The sequence below is a fragment of the Bombus bifarius genome, unplaced genomic scaffold, assembly GCF_011952205.1.
Source record: "Bombus bifarius isolate JDL3187 unplaced genomic scaffold, Bbif_JDL3187 scf7180000008194, whole genome shotgun sequence".
NCBI lineage: Eukaryota > Metazoa > Arthropoda > Insecta > Hymenoptera > Apidae > Bombus > Bombus bifarius.
The window spans coordinates 252167-276594 of record NW_022884502.1 but is presented as its reverse complement, the minus strand read 5'-3'; the positions used below and the strand labels follow the sequence as shown (position 1 = coordinate 276594).

At 41.4% G+C, this 24428-nt stretch overlaps 1 protein-coding gene and 1 long non-coding RNA gene across 7 annotated transcripts in view; one reads left to right on the top strand and one right to left on the bottom strand.

Moving 5' to 3' along the window:
* Positions 1-6312, bottom strand: part of LOC117209905 — a 206591-nt gene extending 200279 nt beyond the window's left edge. For all 4 annotated transcript variants that reach the window (XR_004488006.1, XR_004488008.1, XR_004488007.1 and 1 more), the window contains exon 1: positions 6267-6312. This is a non-coding gene — a long non-coding RNA (uncharacterized LOC117209905). The remainder of the gene's footprint in view (positions 1-6266) is intronic.
* Positions 1-24428, top strand: part of LOC117209904 (complexin) — a 320967-nt gene that overhangs the window by 262981 nt on the left and 33558 nt on the right. Inside the window, exon 1 of one of the 3 annotated variants that reach the window (XM_033452364.1) lies at positions 852-972. The exons of 1 other annotated variant lie outside the window; for it this stretch is intronic. In XM_033452364.1, the coding sequence (XP_033308255.1) occupies positions 960-972 (13 nt within the window). In that variant the 5' untranslated portion in view covers positions 852-959. Of the gene's footprint in view, positions 1-851; positions 973-1210; positions 1359-24428 lie in introns of those variants that run through there. One more of the 3 variants, XM_033452365.1, reaches the window with a different exon arrangement.

Below are 24428 nucleotides of genomic sequence, written 5' to 3'. Positions count from 1 at the left end.
TTGTACGTTGCCGTCTGTGTCCCTGCCGCTTGCAGGCTTCCCGCTTCTTCCACCAAAGCTTTTACGCGTGATTTTACGCCGGCGAAATTTCACCGAGACTTACGTTTCTATTTCACTTGCATGAGGGAAACAATAGCCGGAATTGAACTGGATAAAACTCTGCTCGAATTGTTATCATTGACCGGCCGGTTCTTCTTCCGCCACCTGGTTTTTTCAAACATTCGACCCGGCTAAATTGGATGGATTTTCCATAAAAGCGATCGGCGATAAGGGAACTTGCCAACGCTGCTTATCATTAACGTTCGTAACGTGAAGAAAAATCGGTGAAACCTGATCGGTATTCGACGCCCTAATGGAATTAAATCATTGAAAACAAAGGAAAAAGGAGAACGGTGGAAGGCGGTGTTAGCCCAAATTACAAAGCCGTTCTTTCCTGACCCAGTGTCGTCGATTTATCTCGAGGGTGAGCTGCGACGCACTTCCCCTAACATCTCCCGCGACCTCGTCGATTGGAGCTCGCGCGCGCACAGAATCCTCGCCATCCACCCTGGATCGTAGGGATGCGTGGACTCTGGTTTTCTCGGAAGGAGAACCGATCGGCGTCGGCTCCACAGAGTCCCGTAGAAATATTAGGCGCAGGGTTACAGGCTGGCTCTACTCGCAGAGGCAAGGCTAGGACGCGGCAAAGGGGTTAGAAGAGCGTTCCAGAGGGGGAGACCAACATTTTTCTACCCCTCTCTGTCCACCGTGTACCCCTTCCGACTATCGTGGAAGCACGCCCACTGGAGAATGCTGGTGGGGAACTCGGTTCTTGATAGGGGACGCCGACGATGCTAGCGGCGGCGGTGGTGGTGGTGGAAGTGGTGGTGGTCGTCGTCGGTACTGGCAACTGAAGTCTGACCGAAACGACGCCAGTACTACTGTCGCCAGCATCACGAGCGCAGCCACGAGGCCGAGTCATGGACATACTGGGTATGTCCGCTAGAAAGCCAAGCATGCACTACTTAGCCTCTTCACTTGCTCTTGTTGATTCCTCGCGGCCGCTACGTACGCTACCAACGCCACGTATCGTTGCAACAGTTGCGAACGAGACGAAACGCGCGAGTTATACGAGTTCTTCATTCCTCCCGTTGCCGATATCGATCCATCGATCATAGTAACGCGAGCAAAACAGAGCTGGAGCCTGTCCCTTCGCGTTCCTTTTCCACCACGCTATAAGTTCCATGGTTTAGTTTTGCCCGTTTTTTCGCTTCACCAGTCATTACGTGTCATCGCGGCCGCAACCAAGGGGACTGGCTCCAGAGTGGCGCGCCACCAAGCACCACGTTTTACCTGCCTGTAGCAGCGAACGGACTCAGGTATTGTTCACATCAAACATAATCTCTGTATTTCTGTCTCTCCTATCTTCTGGCACGTTTAAACAAAAAAATTCACCTCGAGTCAACTGCGCGAAACTTCCAGATCGTTTCCATCTATGTACAGATTTTTCTTTCTGAGTTTTTGTTACTTCGGGATTGAATTGACAATTTTTCCGGAGAGCCGTGTATTTTCCGGGTGTGCTTGCATCGCTTCAGTGTTCGCTATGTTCCGAGCTTCGTTCCAGCATCTCGTAATTTGTCTACGATTATCGTTCTCGTTTAATCTGTATGCATATTTGTTACTACCCACAGGTACGCTAAACGTGTGTACATATACGTGCGTTGCTCTACTTAAACGAGAAAACTTGACCCGACCTACGCAATGCAGCTTCGTGCGTGACGATCCTCCTTAAACGCCATGATCTACTTATATCATACTCTGTATATTTAAATTTTTAACGTATTCTCGACCCGTAACGAATAGACTGAGAAATTCTGATTACACGAAACTTAGTTGTCCGCGAAATAAAAATTTATCTTTTACCTTTCGCTCGCAAGATTTTCGATGTAATTTCGAGACCCGCCTCGCTCGCCAGACCCTTTCACTCCTCCTTCGTGACACTAAATTTGAAACGATTCCAGTGCTCGTTTAAGACGAGGAAAAACAAAAGAACGGAGTGCGTTTCGATGGAAAACAACCGCCTGGTGCAACACCCCAGTTACGAAACTTTGCTCGTTACCGCTTTTAGAATCGTCTCGAAATGCATTCAAATTCTATCGACTATATTCGAGGCTTGCGCGCGGCGAAAAAAGTTAACGAAACGGTTCAGGAGGGTTCGGGAGAGTTTGCCTGCTATAAATTCCAGCTACGCCAGGCGTTCTTTATCTCCACAGAATTAAAAAAGATCGGTACACCTTGATGTGTACTCTCGAGCGCGGTTTCTAGGGAAAAAAGGTGCTTTTAAGGTCAACTTTTCCAACGAAAAACAAAGAAACGAATTCGTAAGAGCCGATGTTTTAGCGTAGCAAATACACGGACAAGACTCATGACCCAAAAATTCTTTTTAGCAATTCTTTCCAGAACATTTTACAAGCTCCAGCAAGTTTCGATTACGCGGCGAATTGTGTGTCATGATATATCGGCTTGGCAACTAAGTGATTATGGATTTTGTCGATACCACCTAATGACAAAACCCGCAATCACTTGGTTGCCAACCCGATATATCCAAAGTCAATAAAATAATCTATGTTCTCGCGGTCAATTGTCCGTAACAATTCGACATCGGAACTGTGTTTTCATGCTCGGCGTTTCCTTTGCCTGAAAACTGTCTCGGGCCACTCCCATTTCCGTGCTCCCCTTGTATTTCGTAAATACGAGTGCTCTCCAACGTGTCTGCCTGCATACGACGTTCCGATTCTACTCCGGTGCGCTCTCTCGTGTTTTTCTTTCGCGGATCCAAGCTTCCGTTTGAATGGTTCCAACCTCGATAAGGTAGCTCTGTCGTAGCTAGGCTATGGTGTGCGTGAAAATTCTTCGCGGAAAGATAAACGTCACAGATTATAGTATATTGTGCATTACGTATTACAGGCTGGTAGTTTTGTACGATTCGATAATTCTGTCATAGTCGAAGTCATTTACGCGACGTTTTGTGCTCGTACAGAATAATTCGTTTTCTAAAAAATAACAATGGTAACTTAAACGGTCGGTTCTAGAAACACTGTACAATTTTTCAATCGCGAAGACGTGTCTACGTTCACCAGAACTGCAGTTGCCCGTTGAAACGTTTCGTCCAGCGTATCTTTATCTTTCAGAATACGTTGAGATATTTAAAGAGATCGTTTCGATTCATTCTAATTATACAGTTTCAAAGCCAGGGATAACGAAATTAAGAAATTCGCAAGAAGTGGAGTCAATTGGGCTTCTATGGGTCTCGAACAATGACCGAATATTTGAAATAAAAAGAACCGAGTTTTGGGATAACTAATGGTGTAGATTTAGTCAGAGAAAGGTAGAACGACGCCAGGAAATCCGCCATTTATTTGGCTTCTCGGAGACACGAATAACGACTAAACATCTTCGATACGGAGAAAAACGAAGACGCGAGAAAGTACTAAAAGTTCAGATTTCTGGAATGTTTAATGGCAGATTTGATCTAAGAAGGGCGATCAATTTGCCTCCTTCTGAGAGACTCGAACAATGAGCAAATATTTTCAATCGCAGCAAGGAAAACAAAGACACGAGAAAGTAATAAAACTTCTGGCACGTTTCGTCGTAGATTTTAAAGTAAGGAGGACAGAAGGATCGCAGGAAATCCGTCATCTGTCTACGTCGTTCAACCGCGCGTATTTCACTTGGCAAGCCCGAAACACGGCTGGTTTCGTCGGTATCCTGACCCGCGCAAAATCAATACATTACAACGAGTCGTAAATAACGCGTTGACAAGCCGGCCCAATATCTATCCGTTTGTTCCTGGCCGCGTTGAATCTGCTAACACGGCAGCCCGTTGACGCTCTAACTCCTTGTAAATTATTACGGGTTCGCGCTCGCTTTTCCAGCGGAATCGCGCTTTCGGGCGCGCTCGCGCGATAAATATGCCAACGCGGGAAACAAGGGGCAGAAGCAGGGGGGTATGTCGCGAGAGTGTGCAAAGAGACAGAGAAAAAGAAAGGAAGAGAGAGGGAAGAAGAAAGAGAAAAAAGGATATTTACAGTCGAAGCGGGAGGAAAATCATCGATCGTCCGTACGACGAAAAATTGAACATTGCAAGAAGCGTGTTGGAACGAGAGAGTTTGAGGGTGGCAAAATTTTCGCTTATTCGACGAAGCTGGTCACGTAACGAGTGCGAATATATGCAGAGCGGAACGCGCGAAATCGATTGTCTGCGTGAAAGAGTCTGCGAAAAACGTGACCGCCGTAAACAAAGTCCGTTTGCCGGAGGGAAATTAATTTTAGAGGCAACGTGGCGCGAGTTGGAGGGTCGGAACGCCCTTCGAAAATCAGCTTCTCATTAGCCACAGTGCAGTAGTTTAGGTTTAGGTAACGATTTTCACCAGGCACGTGTGGTTCGCTGGTAGCGAGCAAACGCGAGGGATAGCGTGCGGGTTAATTAGGGGAAAGTTTTTTCGTCACGCCGTCGACTGTGCTTCGAAAAAATGGCGACCTGTTTTCGGTAGCTGGGTGTTGGTGTAGAATGTGAACGCGACGGCTGCGAATGTGTACGTGCTCGTGGAAAATATGGACGAGTAAAAATGTACAGGGTACGTATACAGTAGAATTTTAATTATTACACCACCAATTAAGGGAACAATCGATTAATGGACAATTTTTGGAACGGTATATGGGAAACAAGGGTAAAAATTGAAAAAAGTCGTTACATTTTCATCCGAAAATTTTCCAATTTAATATCTATTTTTATAGAATAATTCGAAGATGATTAAACGAACGATCCTGTACGATGACGCGATTATTCGAACGGCGTTATGTTGCCTTCAGTTCGGATATATATAAACTAACTTTTACTTGTAACGTGGAAAAATATATATTACGGATAACCAGAATAAAATGTTAAAATTATACTATTTAGAAAATGAAAGAAACTGTTGATGTTCTAGTTGTTTATTGATCTATTCATAAAAATCTAAAATTACCTAAACATTCGCAATTTAACGATCACGTAGACTTGGTCAGAACTGATAAGCAAAACGTTTAAAATACGTTGTTAAAGGCTGCGGTAATTGAAAAAATGGAATTTGAAAATTCAAAAGTTTTCGCGAATAGAAACAAATCAATATCGGACACGTTTAATTGCCGGTGAACGCCAATTCTCGTTCCAACTATAACCACGTTTGGAGATCGAAATTCAAATTCGGTTCCCGGGACAGATTGCCCGATGGCCGCTACTCGTAGTTAGCACTGAGTTGGATACTCTTACCCGTTTCTATCCCATTCGCCGAACAATGTTATCCATTGTGGATTTAATTGGGATAGCACTGAAGACGAACAAATATAGCTACGTTCTAGTTGTTACTACTTTAAACCGCTCTACACTCGCCGGTGTATTTCACCGGAATAACCACGGACACATTTGCTTTCAAGATCGCTCCATCCTACGAACAATAGCGTTTCTTTTTACGACTGTAATGAAACTTCCCTCGAACACAATGACCAGCCAATTTACACGCACTTTTCCCTTATTAGCTCGCTAATCCATCGCCGGGCAATTCGACCATTCACGTTAACGATATGAGAATAATTAACCTCGTCCATCATTTTGACGAGAAAAGAGAAAGAAATAAAAAGGTGTTAGAAGGACGATCGTTACCGTTTACCGTGTCTCTACGTTAATAAACGAAAATATTCACGCGTACGCTGTAATAAAGAGTACTGAAACGCGTTCGATATTTTATTGTCGAATCTATCGAGAATTTGCAGCTGGGATTTTGCAGTCGGCGTATCGGTAAACGACAGATGCAAAAATGTTCGTCCGACCGATCCGATCGTTTCGAGCGTCAATAATTTAATTGATTTAACGAATACCAATGCAATGGGACAGGAAATATACAATTCAGTTTATTCGTTTCCCGATTCAATTACGAACAGCCCCGCGAATTACTCTTTCAAATTCCTTGGTGTCTCGCGGCTGTTCTAGCCCATCGTTCTTATGATTCTTTAAAATTTCACCATCAACGGTGTTCAGTCTCGTTTCGAAGCTGCTGGTTAAGATTTTCGCTTGTCTAAACGTCTTGCTATCGTTACACGCGAGCCGTGAACAACAAGCGTTTTGTAAACTGTAACCATAAACGACGAAAAAGCTTCGAATTTGAATTTTATAAGTCTAACAAATATGTAGTGTTTTGCAAAAGATTATAGGCACGTATCATTAGGAATAAAAGATAGCAGTTACTTACTCGTGCAGTGATATTCTGTTAGATGCTAGAGGTATCTCACGAAACGCCCCACCTAGAATTAGAAACAATTATCATTTTCTATTATTTCCAGCCGTGTTTTTTTATGAGACAGAAACAATTGTTAAACGATAGATTTTTTATTCGGCTTTCTTTAACGCCAAATATAGTGAGTCTTTAATTCTAAACTGTAGATAAACGATTATAATTAACGCTGTATTTGAAAATAAAATTGGAAGATATATTTGCACTTGGATCTTAATAAAAAGCAATATTAATTTTGCCTAAAGTACCTACACGGTTCTAGTAATTGCAAGAGAAGGGGAACTGTAGCTGCGTCGCTCCAACGAATTTGCTGGTTCTAACGTTAAAAGTAGAGCAAATTGTATAATTCTGTTCTAACAAAAATATCGATATTATTTTGTTACTATCTCGTTTTAGCCAAATATACAGGGTGGTTGGTAACTGGTGATACAAGCGGAAAGGGGGTGATTCTACGCGAAAAAAGATGTCGAAAATATAGAATAAAAATTTTTCGTTCGAGGCTTTGTTTTCGAGAAAATCGACTTTGAATTTTCGCTCGGTACGCGTGCACTTTATCGCGTCTCGTTATAACGGATCGTAGATCGTTGTCTCGATTGACGTTATTTTTTAATTTTTTAAATTTTAGAATTTTTAAATTTTTAAATTTTTAAATATTTAAATTTTTAAATTTTTAAATATTTAAATTTTTAAATTTTTAAATATTTAAATATTTAAATTTTCAAATTTTCAAATTTTTAAATTTTTAAATTCTTAAATTTTTAAATTTTTAAATTTTTAAATTTTTAAATTTTTGCTTGTACCACCAATTACCAACCATCCTGTATATGAAATTAAATATTATTCTATCGTTTAATTATACATTTTATAATCGCATTTCACATGAACTATTACTTTATTTCATCGTATAATACTATGGTTACGTGTACCGTCATAAACACTCTGATTGTCTAGTTCTCGATCGCCAAACATTTTCCAACCGGAGAATTCTATCGTTCGACGCCACGGACACGACGTCTATGTTCTCGAAAAAATAATCCAGACGCAATAGGTGGATTGCTAATTAGCAGGTTTCAAGGGGACGTTGTCACGACACAGGCGGTCGTTGAATTTCGAGATAATTAATAACCGGCCGGCGTGACGCGCAAAAAGACGACCGTTATCGACGACCGGTGGGTGCTTCGCCGACTCTGAATCGCAATTAATTTGATTTCACCGACAATAAGAGCTAATTACACGGGAAGAAGTCGACGTTCACCGTAACAGACCGCGATGGATCGTTGTAACCGCGTAATTTCAAGACACGAAACTAAAGATCCACGCTAACAACAAATCACAGAACCGAAAACACTTACCTAATTCCAAGGTATTGTACTTCTCACGCGTATCAAGTAGTCGTAACGATCGAGTTATTTAATTGGCGATTTGCATGAGAATCGGAAGAAACAAACCTTAATTCGCAAAACGGGACGAGGAAATTTCGCAAAGCGGATTTGGCATTTCGAATATCCCTACGGTTCGTCGGGTTTGCCCGATTCGCAGAGGAATTCCGTTCGGTCACGTGCGTGCTAGAACGTGCAATTAGAATCGGTTAATCGTTAGATCGAAGCGACCCGATAGCGTTCACGCGAGAGAACTCGGAACTATACAATTAATCCTCGAACGTGAGGATTATCCTTATCCCAGCGTAGCAATAATTCCTGCTGTATTTTGCTTGAAGCTAGTCGAGCTTATCGCGCTTCGAGCGTTCAACTAGTCGAGAATAATTTAAAAACATTATCAGCTCGGCAACTGTTAGCTTCTTGCCTGAAATTTCGTTCGGTGGGTAAGGCGGAGAAACAAGAAATGTCGCGGAACAACTTTATCGAGAAAATTCAGTTTCAGCGTTTCAGTCCACTAGAAACGCCGCAACCTTCGTTCGATGAATTTAAACTGTGTTGTTCATGAAATGAAATTTATAACTCTACTTAGACACCATAAAAAGGATATTAGATTGGTCATTGTTTTGCGGTAATCGTAGCGATTCTTGTCCAACTCGGTGTTTTATTCAAATTTGTTTCTAACCGGTATACCAAATCGTTCGCGCTATCTTGCACAAATATTTTAAACATTGCGATCATCGCGATTTGATACTTCCACGATCACGATTCTCGCGATCAAAATATTCTGTAAAACTGAAAATCGTGAGAAATGGATATTCCTCGTGTGTTTTTTCTCTCTCTTTATCCTTCATTTATTCTTCGAACAAAAACACTCCCTCGTGGTCTCTGAATCTCTCCACGGATAATTTTGTCGACTTCGAACGCGATTCCTGGTCGGCTCGTGACTGAGAAAAGCCCAGAAGGGAGCTGGTTAATTCGTATTCAAGGATCGACGACCGATCGGTTGGCATGCGATCCCAACGTCACGTGTCACATCTCGCTGAATTGCTGAGGTTTCCCTTTGACCGACCTCGACGGTTATGCGTCACAAAAAATAGAGTCTTTACGTGCACAAGCTGGCCTACTTCTCCCTCGAAACGGTCGCTGCTTCGAGCATTCTCCGTTGCTCGCAAAAGAGACCCTCCACGTCAGCGGTTCCCAAGTCGCGGTTCGGCCCACTGGCAAAAAAAAACAGGCGAATTACTTTTCCACGTCGGGAGTCGAGTTAAGCGTGTCGCGCAGAAAGAAAAAAGGTTCCTTCTCAGAATTCAGGTGTCCGCCTTGGAATCTGAGGAGACGATTAGATGGAAGGATACTGCGAGTTTTCCACTTCTCTTGTTGATTTAACGAAATATTTTTTTCTGCGATAACGATGAATAATGGGTGTTGCGATAGGCTGACTTGGAGCAAAGTTTCCTTTATATAGGCCCCTTCGACGAGCATAATTCAGAAGAATCGGAAATAAGAGAAGAATTGTAGTGCCAAGTTTCGTCGTAGATGCTTCCTTACGAAGTTATTAGCAGAAGGTTGTGCATTTCTCGGAAACTTAAGAATGCGAAAGGTAATGCATAGAAAGCATGAAACGTGCAGCAAGCAAGATTGCAAGGAGTGTAGAAAGATCATTTTAAAAAAATGCTTCTACAAATGAACTCGTACGTTATGCAAATATCAGTATGCTTTTTTAGATATTTATGGAAAATTGTAAGATGCAAAAATACATATAGAAGTACCCTTTATGATATTTACTATATGAAGTCTATCTATAGACTTTTGTCTAAGTCCCATTTGTTTATGTCCATAAAACTGAAAATTGTATAAACATTCGTAAACGTTCTAATTATAAGAAAATACTGAACGTAGACTGAAATACGAGTGGTATAATGGTCTTTGCACGACACAATATCAAAAATGGATCGTATTTGCTTTCTTTGTACTTACACGGTGTTTGTTGAAACGATCCAATGCGATTGATAGTAGCTATCGTTATCAGCGATCGTTGAAACGCTTAAACTCTCATTTGAGAATGCAGAATTCGTTATTAGATTCGTATATCAAGCTGCGTTCAATATTTGACTATAACTAGACTGCGGATATTTATGCAAATTCCTCGATGAGGATAATTAAAAAAGTGGAACGTAGGTAGAAAATTGTTTTACCTGCTAAGGTGTTAGGTGTAACGAGTACTATGCTTTGAATATTTTATATATTTTTGCATATTACGTGCATTCTGTGCAGTTTTAGACTTTCAAATTTCCCAAAAAATGCATAAACATGCGCGGTATACTTATCATTTCGTAATAAAGTGTTTACAGCGCAACTATATCCAATATTTTTTCCTTGCTTCTCGTAGATTATGTTATCGCAATTTGTATGTTAAAAATCGTAGTTTCACAAATTGCAATCTAATTAATTAATCAACCGATGATATCGGAAACTGACAAATTTTATCTTATGCTTCTTCTCTTTTACAAATTTGTTTCTTGCCAAATGTTAGCTTATTATTTAGCGTTATTCTTCGGAATTTATCAACATTAATAACTTGTAAAGATTTGTTTAAAGTGCAACTACGTAAGATTAAAGTTCCCGAAAAAGCGAGCTGGTAACCACTGGCCTGCCGTGTGACCCGTATTTTTTTAACGACGCTTGTGAACAAGCCCTTGCTATCGCGATAAGCGGCAGCTGCTTGAATACAGCTTGATCCTGGGTAGAAAAGCTCAGTGAAAATGAATCAATCCCCTTCCGCCACCACGCGACACGTATATCGCGAGAAGCTGAAAGCGACTTCGGCCGATCTCCCATAAATACACGGCGTTACGTCTTTTTCTCTGGTCCAACGTTTCTTTCCTATACTCGCTATTTATATCTCGAAGCAAGGCTAGGCCAAATCAATCTGAAAGATTCAACATGGACTTAATAGACTGGTAATAGATGGTAACGAACGAAATTTTTCATCCAAGATTCCCCATTTGAAGTTTGAGTTCGCTTCAAGTTAACTTGGTAGCAAGCTGCTTAACTTTATTAATTAATTGCTGGTAAAACATTCAACTATCGGTTCGTGTTCGTGTATCTTACTGAATAAAAGAGCACAAGTTGTATCGTAATTACAGTTTGAACGGTTCATCGGTTGCTCGTTAATCGGAAGTGCAATAAATAAATTGAAGTAACAGCTGCAACGTCGACCTAAGACAAACGTCGCTATTAAGTCGAACGCTGTTGAAGCTTTTCCAACTGCAGTCAGGGCAACGAGAACAAGATGTATCTTTGGCGAGGGCAACCTCTAAAGTTATATCTCTCGTAATATTTGTCATTTAAATGTAGAACGTGGGTAAATTTGCAAAGGTTTCTTCTGAAAATCGCTTGGAAAATTTCGTTTCGCTTCGATGACACGGCAAACGTTTCGCGAATTCTTCTTTAATATTCGCTATCACGCTATTGAGATATAGCTATCTCGTTTTCCAAACTTACGTCCCTTTTTCATCAGAAAGGTCTTTATTTTAGGTAACGATGTTTGTTCAAACCGTACAAAACCACGAGGAAAATTATTCAAATATAGATAAAGCGACGCAACTTACGCGTCGATAAGACTAAAAGTATTACAAACTTTTTCCTAAACTAAAATACAAATCTACAAAGTACGATTTTTTTTTCTAATTACAAATCCGGACGGCGCTCTCTTGTATCTTTATCGACCCAAAGAAAAGAATACTTTGCTCGACAAATTATGTGATATTTTGCAGTTTCTTTCTTTTTTTTTTCTTCAAAGTTCTCTTTCAAAGTAAAGTACCTTCTTCTTTAATAGCACTACCCTTATTGTAATTCTTTAATCTAAACTGACCTAGTGAATCGAACCGAACATTTCGAAATCGTTTAATCAAAGTCCGATTGAGGAGTCAAGGACGAACGATCGAGGAATACCTTCGGCTGGTGACCGTCGAGTGTAGGTTTCTTTGCACAGCACATCCTTCACGTTGGTCAGCGAGATGCTTGACCTACTCGTGACACACTCGAGTTTTATTGCTGACAAGGTCGTGTCAACTGTCGACGTCTCTTTCGCGATAGGTAGCTTGCTTTAAGCATTCCACGGTTCTCGTGTTTTGACTTTCCTTTGGCTACTCGCCGTGGCCTTAGCGCGTATCGCGTGCAGCTCTTTCTTGCAGCCTTATCTCGCAGGTCCTATGAAAATGACGCTAAAGCCACACGAAAATGGTAACTAACGGTTCCCAGAGCGATATTTAAAACGCTGGATGCATAAGAGGCAAAAGTTCCTTTTTCTTATGTATCTGGGTTATTGCTCAACCTAGTTTCCTTAGCATTTGACGAAAATAATCTTTCTTGCAAAGAGAGAAGAGAGGGTTCTATTTCGAGGAAGCACGGAACTCGATCGACGATTGTTACGTCTTTAGGCAACGTTCGGTTGAGTCAGAGTACTTAGAGAGTTGTGTAATAAATCCTGTCGCTACGATCGAGTAAATTCTTTTCCAATAATTCGTACGGAGCACAGGCATCCTATCTGTTCGTTATACCAGGTTTTTCCTTGTAATTTCGTAATATACAGGATCGTGAGAATATTCGAAAAGAGAAGAAATATCATGAATATACATATTGTATGTATTATACGAAACGTTTTGAATTTTCATTGGAACTGTTACGAGAGCGTCGCAATTTTCATCGTGTTCGATTAACACAGAGTCATTCGAATCGTTTCCTGATTTTTCCTATCTTCCGTTTGCTGAGCCTAAAGTACGCTATATCTTCTCGTCCCTTCGTTATTGTATCAAAGACGAATGGCGTTTCATAATATACGAGAAATTTGATTATTCTGGTCGGAATTGAATTTTACGATATTAAAGCATCAGTGACGTAACCGCAGCTTAATAATTAAATTGCCAGGATAACATTTCTAGAAACGCGTACTTCTCCATGCAACGGCAACTCTCCGCGCAATAGCGTCAGAAGAATCGGAAACACAGCGTTGGTTGGCCGATATTTACAGAACTCTCGAGACGGATCGTCCAATCGATGAAAGTGGCGTTGATTGGGATACGCTGCTGTTAATTAGCTGAAAACGGTCCTCTGTGTTGAACAAGATCGACTGAAAAGCGGAGGCCACGCCGGCTGCGACTTGGCAATTTCGCGAAAGTACAACCAACTCGAAACAAGTTAGTCGACGACGACGACGACGACGACGACGACGACGCGACCTCGCAACAGAGGAGCGACGCGAAGAGGGAATCAGAAACGGAGGAAGAGAAATTACCCCTCTATTGTGGCAGGCAAAGCAAGGCTACACAACCGGTCCTGTCTCCAGACGAAGATCATCTCGTATTTCCGTCTGAACGAAGTTATCGCCTCGCTGTCGGTCAGACAGACAGCCGAAGAGAAAGAGACAGAATGAGAGAGGAGAGCAGCAATCAATAGGACTAATTCTACGACGTGTTCTGAATACGACCGGGACCAACTTCGCTACACTTCTATTTTCTACTCCGTTTCTACGGCTAATTACGAGGCGCCCACGGGATTTTCGCCACATCGGGACCTGGTAGACTTGTAATTGGACCAAGATGCGTGGCGCAGTAAACTTTCCAGATGCTCATCGCCACGATAGAGTTGCCACGATCGAAATACGACGACTCGGGCGTCTTGTTCTTAATGAGAATGGAAATGGCACGTGGAAGGGAATTTTACGTGAAAGTTCGCGACACCGAGAAACAGCTACTGCTCTTCCACGTATATTCGCAGCGTCACGCGTTTCATCGACGCGCCCCGCTGCATTTACATCCTCGTGCAACCGCTTTGACAACCAGCGAAAGCCATAGTAAATTCAAGGATGGAAGGAGGAGGCTGTGTTCCGGGATAGAGTAGCTTTGAGCGAGGATTGATTTCTAGCTTCTCAACGGGACATTTCTAGCTAACGAATGCTTTTAGTGGAGAAAGGAAATGTTATAGTGAAAATATGGGGTTGATGGGGGCGAAGTAACGAGGGACGACAGTAACGAGCGATATGCTTCAAATGTGTTACAACCATTTTGACGCAAGTATCGGTTATGCGATGAACAATTACAGTCGAGAGTTCGTGGCAAAAGCTACCCTCCATCTTTCTTTCTTTCTTTCTTTCTTTCTCCGGAAGAACGAAATAGTTTAGGATCGTTAATTTTCGAACAAATTCCAATCGTTTTTAACAAAATATTCGTCACATTGCACAATCGTTGCGAATCTTATTTATCGTGTCATAGAGTTTGATTCTGTCGCAGGAGAACTGTATCTGACTGTACAATTAATTCCATTCGGCCATATTTTCTTCAATTTACTTAGCTCTGTGTGATACGATGATCGTATAAGAAAATCGTAACATTTTTCATCGATAATTTTAGTATCATTCTTTGGAAGTCTAAATTCGTGTGTGGCTTCGATAATACGAACTTACGATATGAACAGTTTAGTCGTGGACGCAGCACTTTTTGACAAATCATGTTTCAAAATCAAATTATTATATTGGATTCGTTCCACCTTACGATTGAATTCTTACTCGAATCGTTGGATTTATTCCAACTGCATATAAGGTTTCCGTGCAACCGGAACTTCCGCCGTTCCATGTAACCAGTGACATAGCTGTGAACGAAAATTATGTCTTCGTCGGTTGGGAAAACTCGCGCGATCGCGCAGAGCCTTGACCATAAATAACGACGCTCTCTGTGGGAATACTTCAATCCGTGAGCTCGCAAAATCTCGAATCGCAACGAACGAGAACGATCGTTTTGCGTCGGAGTATCTATACGGCGAAGGAGGAGGAAGAAGATGAAGAAGAAAAAGAAGAAGCAGAGGTTACCATGCGATGCTCGTGTTGCACGATTCGTGCTTCCTTGATATTTGTAGGAAATTCGTCTCTGAATCGACAATAAAAGCAACTCGGTAGAAACTTTGCTCGGTTTCTTTGAAATTTCGCACGTCGTTCGCGCTTCTTCCTCGTCGCCCTCGTGAATCGATCATTTTTGCGGATTCCGACCGATCATATTCCGCTTTCCCATTTGTTAAAAACGCTTCGTTGCTCGTAGATATGCTTGGCCAATTTGCATAAACGATGTACGAACCAGATATGTTTCTGATTGTTCGGGTTTCGATCGTGTTATTAGTACACTTTGTGCATCTTGTTTCCACGTTTCGTAAATATTTTAGCTCGTTTCTTCGGGAATCATAGTGACTCGCTAAACGTACACCAACGATTGCCATAGAAAATTTCTCTCAATACAAATACGTCGTTCTTGGTGAAAATTGAAAATCTAAAATATACGAATCTATGTTTAACTATGGAATTTGTGATTCCTAATCGAATCTGCGGATACGTTTATCAGCGGAAACAGGCTCGAATGGTTGTATTGTTCAAAGCCAAGTGTTTGCAAAGCTGTATTTGCGGATCATTAATGGTGATTAAGAGTAACGATAACCACAGAGCAAATTTTTGTTTAAATCTTGATGGAATCTGATATTGGAAGATTCTTAACTGGTGCGACGTCAATCGTGCGGTTCTGCTTTAACAGAAGGAAATGATCGGCGATACGATAATCAGTCAAGGATTATCATTATCCTATTGTCTTAAATGACTGGATCGTAATCAGTAATCGATAACTGGCCGAAGCGAATAATTTGACATTCACGTGACACGTTTGCACCGTTACGTCCTTGCAGCAAGCGTATGGCAGCCATAAGCTCGAGTCAAGTAGTCTTGATTAAGCCACTTTGACATAATTAACCGCATCTCTAGAATTTGCTCTCGAGCCGATCGATGTCGACCGCGTCCGATCCTACTGTCGGTTCTCTACGGATGGAGAACAGATGGTTCGTTAATGTTCGCTTAATGGAATTCACGTTTCTGTTTGCACGTTACGTGATCGGTATATTCGCCTTGATCATTGACGTCCTCGCAAACATATAAATACAATGGACATTTCCACGAGGTGCCATCTATCTTCATGTCAGACTTGCTTGAAAATCGTTTCTTAAATTTAAAAAGAAACTTGCATAGCCCAGGAGTTCGAAATTATCAGGAACAGATCGATTTCAGTTTGTCCAGTTTTGATGTTTACGAATGCAAATATTACGATACGACTCATTTATGATACAAAAAAAAACGACACGCGAGGAGATAGATCGACACGGTTCTACTTTCTTTAACATTAAAACATATCTCAAATTTGTGTCAAATATTTTTTCGAGCCACTGCGTATCCCAAGTTTCAAGCTAAATATGTCGAAATATAAAAATTCTAAGATCGTAGAATTAATTATATCGTTGTATCGTGGACGAAAGGGCTAAGAGATATCGGGCGAACTATAAACAATGTCGCGAGAAAGCCAAAGTGCCGACAGGCCGAACAATGCATCGTTGGTCCTTCGATCGAATAGTTTGGCGGAAAAGGCCTGCGTGACCCTGGCCACCAGCGGTTGCGGAACACGTGCGTGGTGAGGCTAAGACAAAAGACAAAGGGATGCTAAGGGGGAAAGACGAATTAACAGTCAGTGTGTGAGTTGAGAAGTCAGAGATTGTGAGTTGAGAAGTCAGAGAGTGCGAATTGCGTTGTCGAGATAGTGTTGCTAGTGTCAGGTAAAATTAATGATAAAAAAGGAGTAGCTGAGCAATAACTTAACTTGATTGTGCTTTTATAATTTTGTAGGCTTTCGTTCACGAAAACGATTAAGTATAATATTACAATGAAATAGCGAAGTTAAAATAGTTGTTCAAATCACGGCCAAACTGTACACAAGACTCAAGACTCAAGACTCGTGGTCGAATGCTTGCAGTTTTTATACGTTGCGTTTGTAGGTGTTGAAGGGCAAGGGGAGGATCCTAATTGCCACGTGCAAAGATCATGTCAAAACCTAACGATTCGCTGTCAGGTAGTGCGGAATAACGTGGATTTGGATATGGTCGTTGTCACACTAGCGTTGTCGAGAGAGTGTGGTCCGCGTGAGAAAGCGTCGGATCCGCGGTGACGAGAGTTGCAAATTAACCATCTAGTTGTCTTAATTATAACACGTTCTTCTAATTAGTTCACGTTAAACGAGCATCGTTTTCTGTTTAACCAACATCTGTCTAATTCGTTTATCGTAAATAAACTAATCGTAGTAAAGAGTCCTACGATATAATCAGGGTTGACTCGAGCATCGCGTTAGACGTTGGCGACAAAAGTGAAAAGAACGAACGAAATTGTTTTCCTCAGCTATGCGTCGACGTTTTATCGCCTATCTATCGAACAAGGTTAAAATAACGATCTCACCGAATCGCTCGAGGCGGTACCCGGTTATTCATTTCCTGCAGAAAGATCGAGAGGATCCTGTCGGATCTTCTACTCGCGGAAGTGTCGGGAAGGCTATCGGGAACTGGTCCTGGCGGGGCACGTTGATTGTTCCGGTCGCGCGATGTGTAAATTTCACTGATGTCGAACGAGAGTTGTCTAATCTTCAAACTTGCGAACTCCTAAGTAATAGCTAAGTAGCTAAGTAATATCGAAGTTCTCTCGTAGGCGATCGAAAAGTCGGCACGTATTTTTACGTGGAAGGGATTCCATTTTCGAATTAAACCACGAAATTATTCAGTGCGATATCTAACGGTTTACTTTTCTCTCCTGCTAAGACGCCATAGTCAGTTCGTGTTAACGATACACGGATGTTGGTGAAATTCATAAATTAACGAGAAGCTGGTAGCTTAAAACAGTATTCATCGAATAACGAAGCTCGACTGTTTACGCAGGGACTAGACGAAAATGTATCAACATTCAATATACGTATCCAGTTTACTTAAACTTTTCACCGATGCACGTATGCACGTACATATTTAATATGTTCGCGTTAGATGTACGTATATTTAAATGAAGTGGAAAATTGCATTTTCAGATAGGGAATTCTTTATCAGACATCTGCTTGCATTAGTGACAGACAATGTTCCATCATGTTTTATTCATAAGCGCAAAAATGTCTGGACAATATGTTGCTGCATCGCAGCAATAAAGGGAAGAGCTTGGTCCTCTCGAAGCTTACTTTATCCCTCTGTCGTGTCACTTTTAAGACCACCTCTTAGCTAAAATCATCGAAGAAAATGGAAAGAGAGGCGCATCGATGTCGCGCGACGCGTCAAGACGGAGAACGAAAGTAATTCGGCGGCAAACGAAAATTCACGGGGTGGAAGTCCGATTTGGTTCGCCGCGAAATCCGATTTCGATGCAAATCTGCCACTTGCAGGCGCAGTTTTCGACGATCCTTCTCAGGATTATGCGAGAGCTCGCCACAAAGGATAAAAACCTGGCTGCACCTTCCGCTGATCGAAAATCGATCGCCACCGGGAAAAACATAATATCTGCATTTTGATCGCGTCGTCGTGGCGAAAAACAAGAAGTAACGGTTGTGCGTTGGTAAAAACCGAATGCGATGAAACCAATGAAAAGGTTCTCGGGGTATTCCGATGCAGCTTTAAAATTGAAGGCAACTGCTGTAACAGAGTGTTAGGAATTTATCTGCGAATAAAAGGGTCATTTAATGGAAGGAATCGGTGGCTGTGGATATCCCGAACACGAGAAAGCCTCGTTAGGAACATCTGCACAGCTTCACGACGAACATTGGCTTTTACTGGAACGAGCGGTTTCGTCGTCGTCGTCGTCGTCGTCGTCGTCGTCGCAGGCTAATTGAATCTACGCTTAACGAAAGTTTACAGCAAACTGGTAGCGCGATCGGCGTTGAATTAAAACGCTAATCCACAATGGACAAGGGAAACAACAAGTGGAAAATGTAGTAGAGTTGTTCGATACTCTATAGGATATTGTATTCTATTCGACTGTACTCGCTTTGAATTAATCGCCTGGCCGATTTTTCCGCTTTCTTCCCGAGATAAAACCCGTATATCCTCTATGAGAACCGAGTGACCCGAATGAGCGGTAAACCTAGGCCAGTTCATCGTTTGAACGCGTGTTAGTTTCGAGCGGAACCGGGACGGTTCTCGATCGGAACACGCGAAAACGAGGCGCGCATAAATCTGGTTCGGGTAGAAAAGCTCGTTTCGATTTCGACCGGGTGCACATCGTTACCGAATTCATTGATCGGATCTGCATTTTAACTGGATTTTACAAGACTTAACCGCGTCATTCCAATACAGGATTGGCTAACGAGTATAAAAAGAGACGCGAACACGCGAGCAGAGCGAGAAGGAACGAGTGGACACGAGTCTTCGTTTTCAACGGCGGACAATATGCTATCCAATCATCGGCCTGGAGATATTGCACCTGATGGCGAAACAAGTTTACGCTGATTTCAAAGGAGTCGCAGGCACCGGTGCAAGATAGCAATCGGTCCTTCTCCCCTCTCTCTCTCTCTCTCTGACACACACCCCCTTTTCCCGCGTTCCTGTTTCGTCTGGATTAAGGGTTAGTCTGGAAAACCGGTCGGACCGAGAAAACGAGAGGATTATTCGCTGGCAAGTGAATTTTCCAGCGAGTTCGAGCAGCCAGTGAAGAGAAGAGAAGAGAGGCGGAGAACGAACGGATAGAGGACGACTTAGAGCCCGGAATCGATGCGAAACTACGATAGCAAATTTGATTCTCGCCTGCATAGATCTGTCTTCTTTGCAATTCCAAGCGAGCTCGATAAATTGTCATCGAAGACGGAAACAAGTTTCTATTCCGTCGAGCGGACTACGCTTTCGAGCGTGTTCCGCGCGCAAGAAGATTCAATCAATTTTGTTGCGTTAATTGAACTAGAATACGCCGTCGGCTGGCGACTCTGCAACACAAATGCGATTCTCATTTATTCGTGGGGAAAAAGGTCTTGCATTCGCTCAATTTCCAATAAGGGCGCGTCGCTGTCAATATAACTAAAGAGAAGAGAAAGAAAGATGAATTTGATTCGTGGATTTCATCATATTAGTCAATCCCGATGGAGTGATATATTCCGCTAGACTTAGTTGAGATCAATCGAAAGTCACGGACGACGAAGGGACGTTTAATATCATTTAAAAGAATAAGTTCTCTTATAAATGTCGAGAGGAACCGCGCTCAACTTTTCATCAAGGATCGATCTTTATTCTCTTACTGACACAGTAGAATTCTCCGTTACGTTTCAACCAAACGTTATCCGAATACACTGATATCCGAACTTCTATTATAAGTGACATAATGGCCGCTTGTAACAGAGAAAGGCATTTGTTACGAACCTATTATTATGTACAAGACATGTTCTTCATAATGGCAATAATAGCAGATATCGTTTCCTTGACAAGTTACGAAGCTTCGCGTTCTTCTAATATCAAATTAACCTAATACAATGTCGTACAAGCGTTATTTGCGTTACAAAAGATTATTAATTATAGGAAATCGCACATAGAACTGCAATTATACTACAAATTCGTCTCCATACGAACAAGTAAAACTTCGTATCGGAAAAGTGACTGTTCCATTGTTCGGATATCTTTGTTTCTCCGTTAATTCAGATGCAGAATGTTTTTCACGTTTATTATATTTATTACATCGGGTAAATTGCAGCCGTAGTAAACATCTTTTCCCGGTTCTTATTTCGAGACACGGCTAGAAATGGGGCAACGCGGCGCGTGGATTGTTCCAGCGTGGAAACAAAGGCGAGATATGGGTTAATGCTGGAGAGAATACTCGCATATATCCATTAAAGCAGTGATACCTGTTCGCAACTTACGTAATGTAATTTAGCACGTGCTGCTCCGAAGCTACCCAATATTCCTAGCCTCATTAGCATCTAGCTCTTATGTATTTACTAAAATGATTGGTAGCCGGCGAAATTGGGCTGCTAGTCGAAACCTAAACCTCCAACCTCGTCCTGTGTTTCCACTATACCTTTCTCACGATCGCAAGTTTCGTGACTGGCGACGATGAATTGTTCCGTAAGCCAGTAATTTACTCTTACTGCTTTCCACCTGCGAGTTCTCTTCTTTCGCTCTGCGTCCAGATCGATAATTTTCCGCCCGTGTGTGTATCTCGACCCATATCGATACGTTGCTGCCCATTCCACGATCGCGGTACAGCGTCAGTCGCTAACGAAGAATTATTAAAAGAAAGAACGCAGGAAATTTGATTTCAATCGCAATTTCATACTTTTACGCAATTTATGCAATCAAACGAATGAAACCTAAATACGTAGCGACTTTTTCCACCTATTAAATACGTACAACAATTACCAATAAAGATAAGAGCAAGAGCCGGGATTAGGCAATTTTTCGTTCAACTATCCGATCAATTTCGATGTACAAGTGCGTACATTATCGGTCCCATCGAACAAACAAAATCCAATTTCATTCTGCGTATCTAGCGATAATATTATTCAGCGTTGATTAGTCGGGCCCCGAAATTGACTGCACTTCAATCTGCGGAATTATAGCGAATACGATATTTAAAAGACAAACACGTGGAATCGAACGAACGAGATTTATTAATTATACGAGAGTACATTAATTGGATGAACGGAATTCCAGCGCAGCAAATTTTATATCCTTATTAACAAAATACACACGCGCTCCTTCTTTCCCGGCTGATGGCCGATATCGCGATTCACGTGGAATTAAAATTACTCCTGCCAAATAATTGGCCGTGTATTCCAGCGTTATTTTCTTTCCGGGGCATTCCGCGCATTCGCAACGGTATTCGTTTCCCATTCGAACACCGGGGTACCTTTTTCTCGCTCGTGCATGCTGCATGATCTTAGTGAAACGGCGCACATGCACCAAATATCTTACGCCCGACATTTTCGCCGATCCTACGATGCCCTTCCTTTTCCGTGGAGAACGATGAAATTCTCAGACGATTGCCGGAGAATTTCATTTTATCAGACAAAAGTGTTCAAACCCGCATACCTGACCCGTCTCTACCATTTCTGCCGTCTCGTTGGACAGAAAGAATTCGCCTTTGCCGTGAGAAAAAGAGAAATTCAAAAACTCACGCCCACTTTTTCTTACGTCAGAATTCCCGTGAAAATATTTAATCGCGTCCTCGCATCTCGCTCTTAGGATGCCATCGGTCTTCGACGAACAATGCTCGTTAGCTTCTTTGTCCGGAAATATGAGGATAGAATCGTCTGCAAGCGGTTTTAACGCGTTAATCAGTTAACTCGTCCTTTGGACTCACGATCTTTTAGACGTGATCGTTCCCCTGTCTACGCAACCCTTGTAGCTCTTGCGTTGGTTTCAGTTAGGTTAACTTTAATTCCACGCAGTTTCTTCAAACTATCGTATGCTTGATCGAAGTTGTTCTCGTATCATTCGATACGAAGACCACAAAATAAAGACAGGTGAAAATAACCATTACGAAGTTTTATAGTCATTGTGTAATGGTGTGATACGTGTTGGTTGTAATGTTTCGAGATATAGTATAAAAATTATTTAAAGAAAGTGGAGAAGACACGTGAGTTTAATTTTTTAACGAGAGATATACATTTGTGGAATAAATGGAGTAAATAAACTATGCTTTGATCGTGCGTGTATAAACACATCTTATATGGAGGTAATAACAACTGCTCTATTAAGAAAATCCAAATGAATTTGTTTACCTAATTATTAACTTAATATTTATGTTCGGAGGAATTAAGATCGTCCTATTTGAAACTGATGCGTCCCTATTAAATTTGAATTTCATGATTACAGAAATTTTTAAAAGACAACTAACAGACTAACGTTCTCGCGTCGACAAAAAGAAAGCTCAATGGTTAAAAAAAAAAGAGAGAAAAGAGGCAAGAGAAGCTCGCATTAATTTCCGCAAAACGAGTTTTTGGTCGCCAATAGCCGGCGCCGCAAACGACGCCTGGTTCGGAATAACTTTTTCAACCCGGCCAGAGTTTCGCAGTGCAACTGAATTTTTCACACTCGGCCAGCTCCGCGTCCGAGTTGCCAAAAAAAAAGTGACGTTTGAAAACGAAACGATTCGATCGCCTGCAGCGTTTGTTCCACTGACAAATACGCAGATAAGGGAACAGTCGTTCTCAACAAAACAATTCTACGATATTGAAAAGAAATATTATACGCGTAGAAATCGAAACGTTGCTGTAAAGTTTCAACGAATCCGCCGAAACGACAACGTGGTCTGTTGTAAATTAGAAATGTCCACGGTACGAATATTCAAACGAGTGTACGGCCAGTGTTCCGAATAATGCAGCAGCGTCTTTTAAAAAAACCGACCCAGTTTTATCTAAGGAGACGTCGGTGTTCCAACCTCTGGTATCTAAACAAAAGACGAGAAGAGGATTTCGAGAAGGAGGAACTTCAATGTGGAAAATAGAAAATACCGGCTACCGATTTTCTCCCTTCGGAGCTGTCATTGTTTTTTGTCTGCCATCCAAACGACAATATGGAAAGTCGGGACAAATTCACCGGTGTTTCCTCTGGTAACGGGTGAAACACGGAGAAAGGGTGGAGTATAAAGGGTGCAACGCAAAGGAAACAACGACGGCCTCGATAGTCATCGGTAATCACCCGCGTGCCGCGGTGGAATGGAAACCAACGAAAAGCAATCTCCAGCGTACGCCGATTTTTTCTCCTGTTCCTTTTTTTTATCCGACGTTTTATACTCGATAGAAATTCCGTTTATCATCGATCCACGCGAGTCGCTGGGGTTATTAATCAGTGATTCGTTTTACGAGGCAGCTCCAACTTGTCGAATTTACGTTTCTCGACTTTTCATCGAAATGGTTGTTTCCACACCGTTCTCGAACGAGCTATGAACGATAGGAAGTTACGTTTTCATTAGGTCGTTTAATAACGAACACAGCCACGAATAATCAAAATGATTAATCCTACGCAATTTTACGAAGTTTTGATGAGATCGACGTATCTATTAACATTACAATAAATTACTTTTTTTTGAAGTAAAAAGGACTTGTTTACATGTTTCTGATTTGTATAGTGGACTTTTCTGAAGTATTTACTGTTCCAATACGTTTTTTGCACCCCGATAAAACGATATGTAAATTACTTTGCTACGTTCCTCAATAATGTTACTTTCATGCGATATATTATTTCATATAATGTTGCTCAGTTTAATCCTTAACACGTTGACTGCTACGCGTATTTTATACACATTGCTCGGATAAAACAATTCAATATTTATATGGTACACAGGACACACCATACTGGACAAAGGACCTTGGTAAACATAGGTCGAAAACACCGTTTTCGAAATATAAACACTTTTTTATCGTAGCATCATGACGAATGACAGAGGAATTACATAACTGAAATCAGCATACTCGTCAAATAATACGACAGAAATTTGGAATTTTCGAGGGAGTTTCCAGCTTTGTAAGAAGAAGATACTAAACGTGTATGCAGATAGAAGGACACATGGGGCACTTTCTATAAGTATCGAGTACTATGGTCAATCATGGTGCTAACATACAAAATTATTTATATCTGAAAAACGCTTGAGCTTCCGACATATGTTGACTAAGGTTGTTTTACTCGGTATAGTGTATCCTATGTACTATATAAATATTGAGTGGATTTTCTCAACACCCTGTATATTGTGCCTTGGAAATCGTAATAGATCGAGATACATGTATTACACCATAAAATTTAATTCTTGCAAAATATTATATTTCAGTACTTTTTCTCAACAACATTACCTAAATCATTCTCATTGTTGTAAATTTCGTAGTCCACAAAATTTATGTTATTCTAATCATTCTAAAAAAAAAAAAAAAAAGTGTAG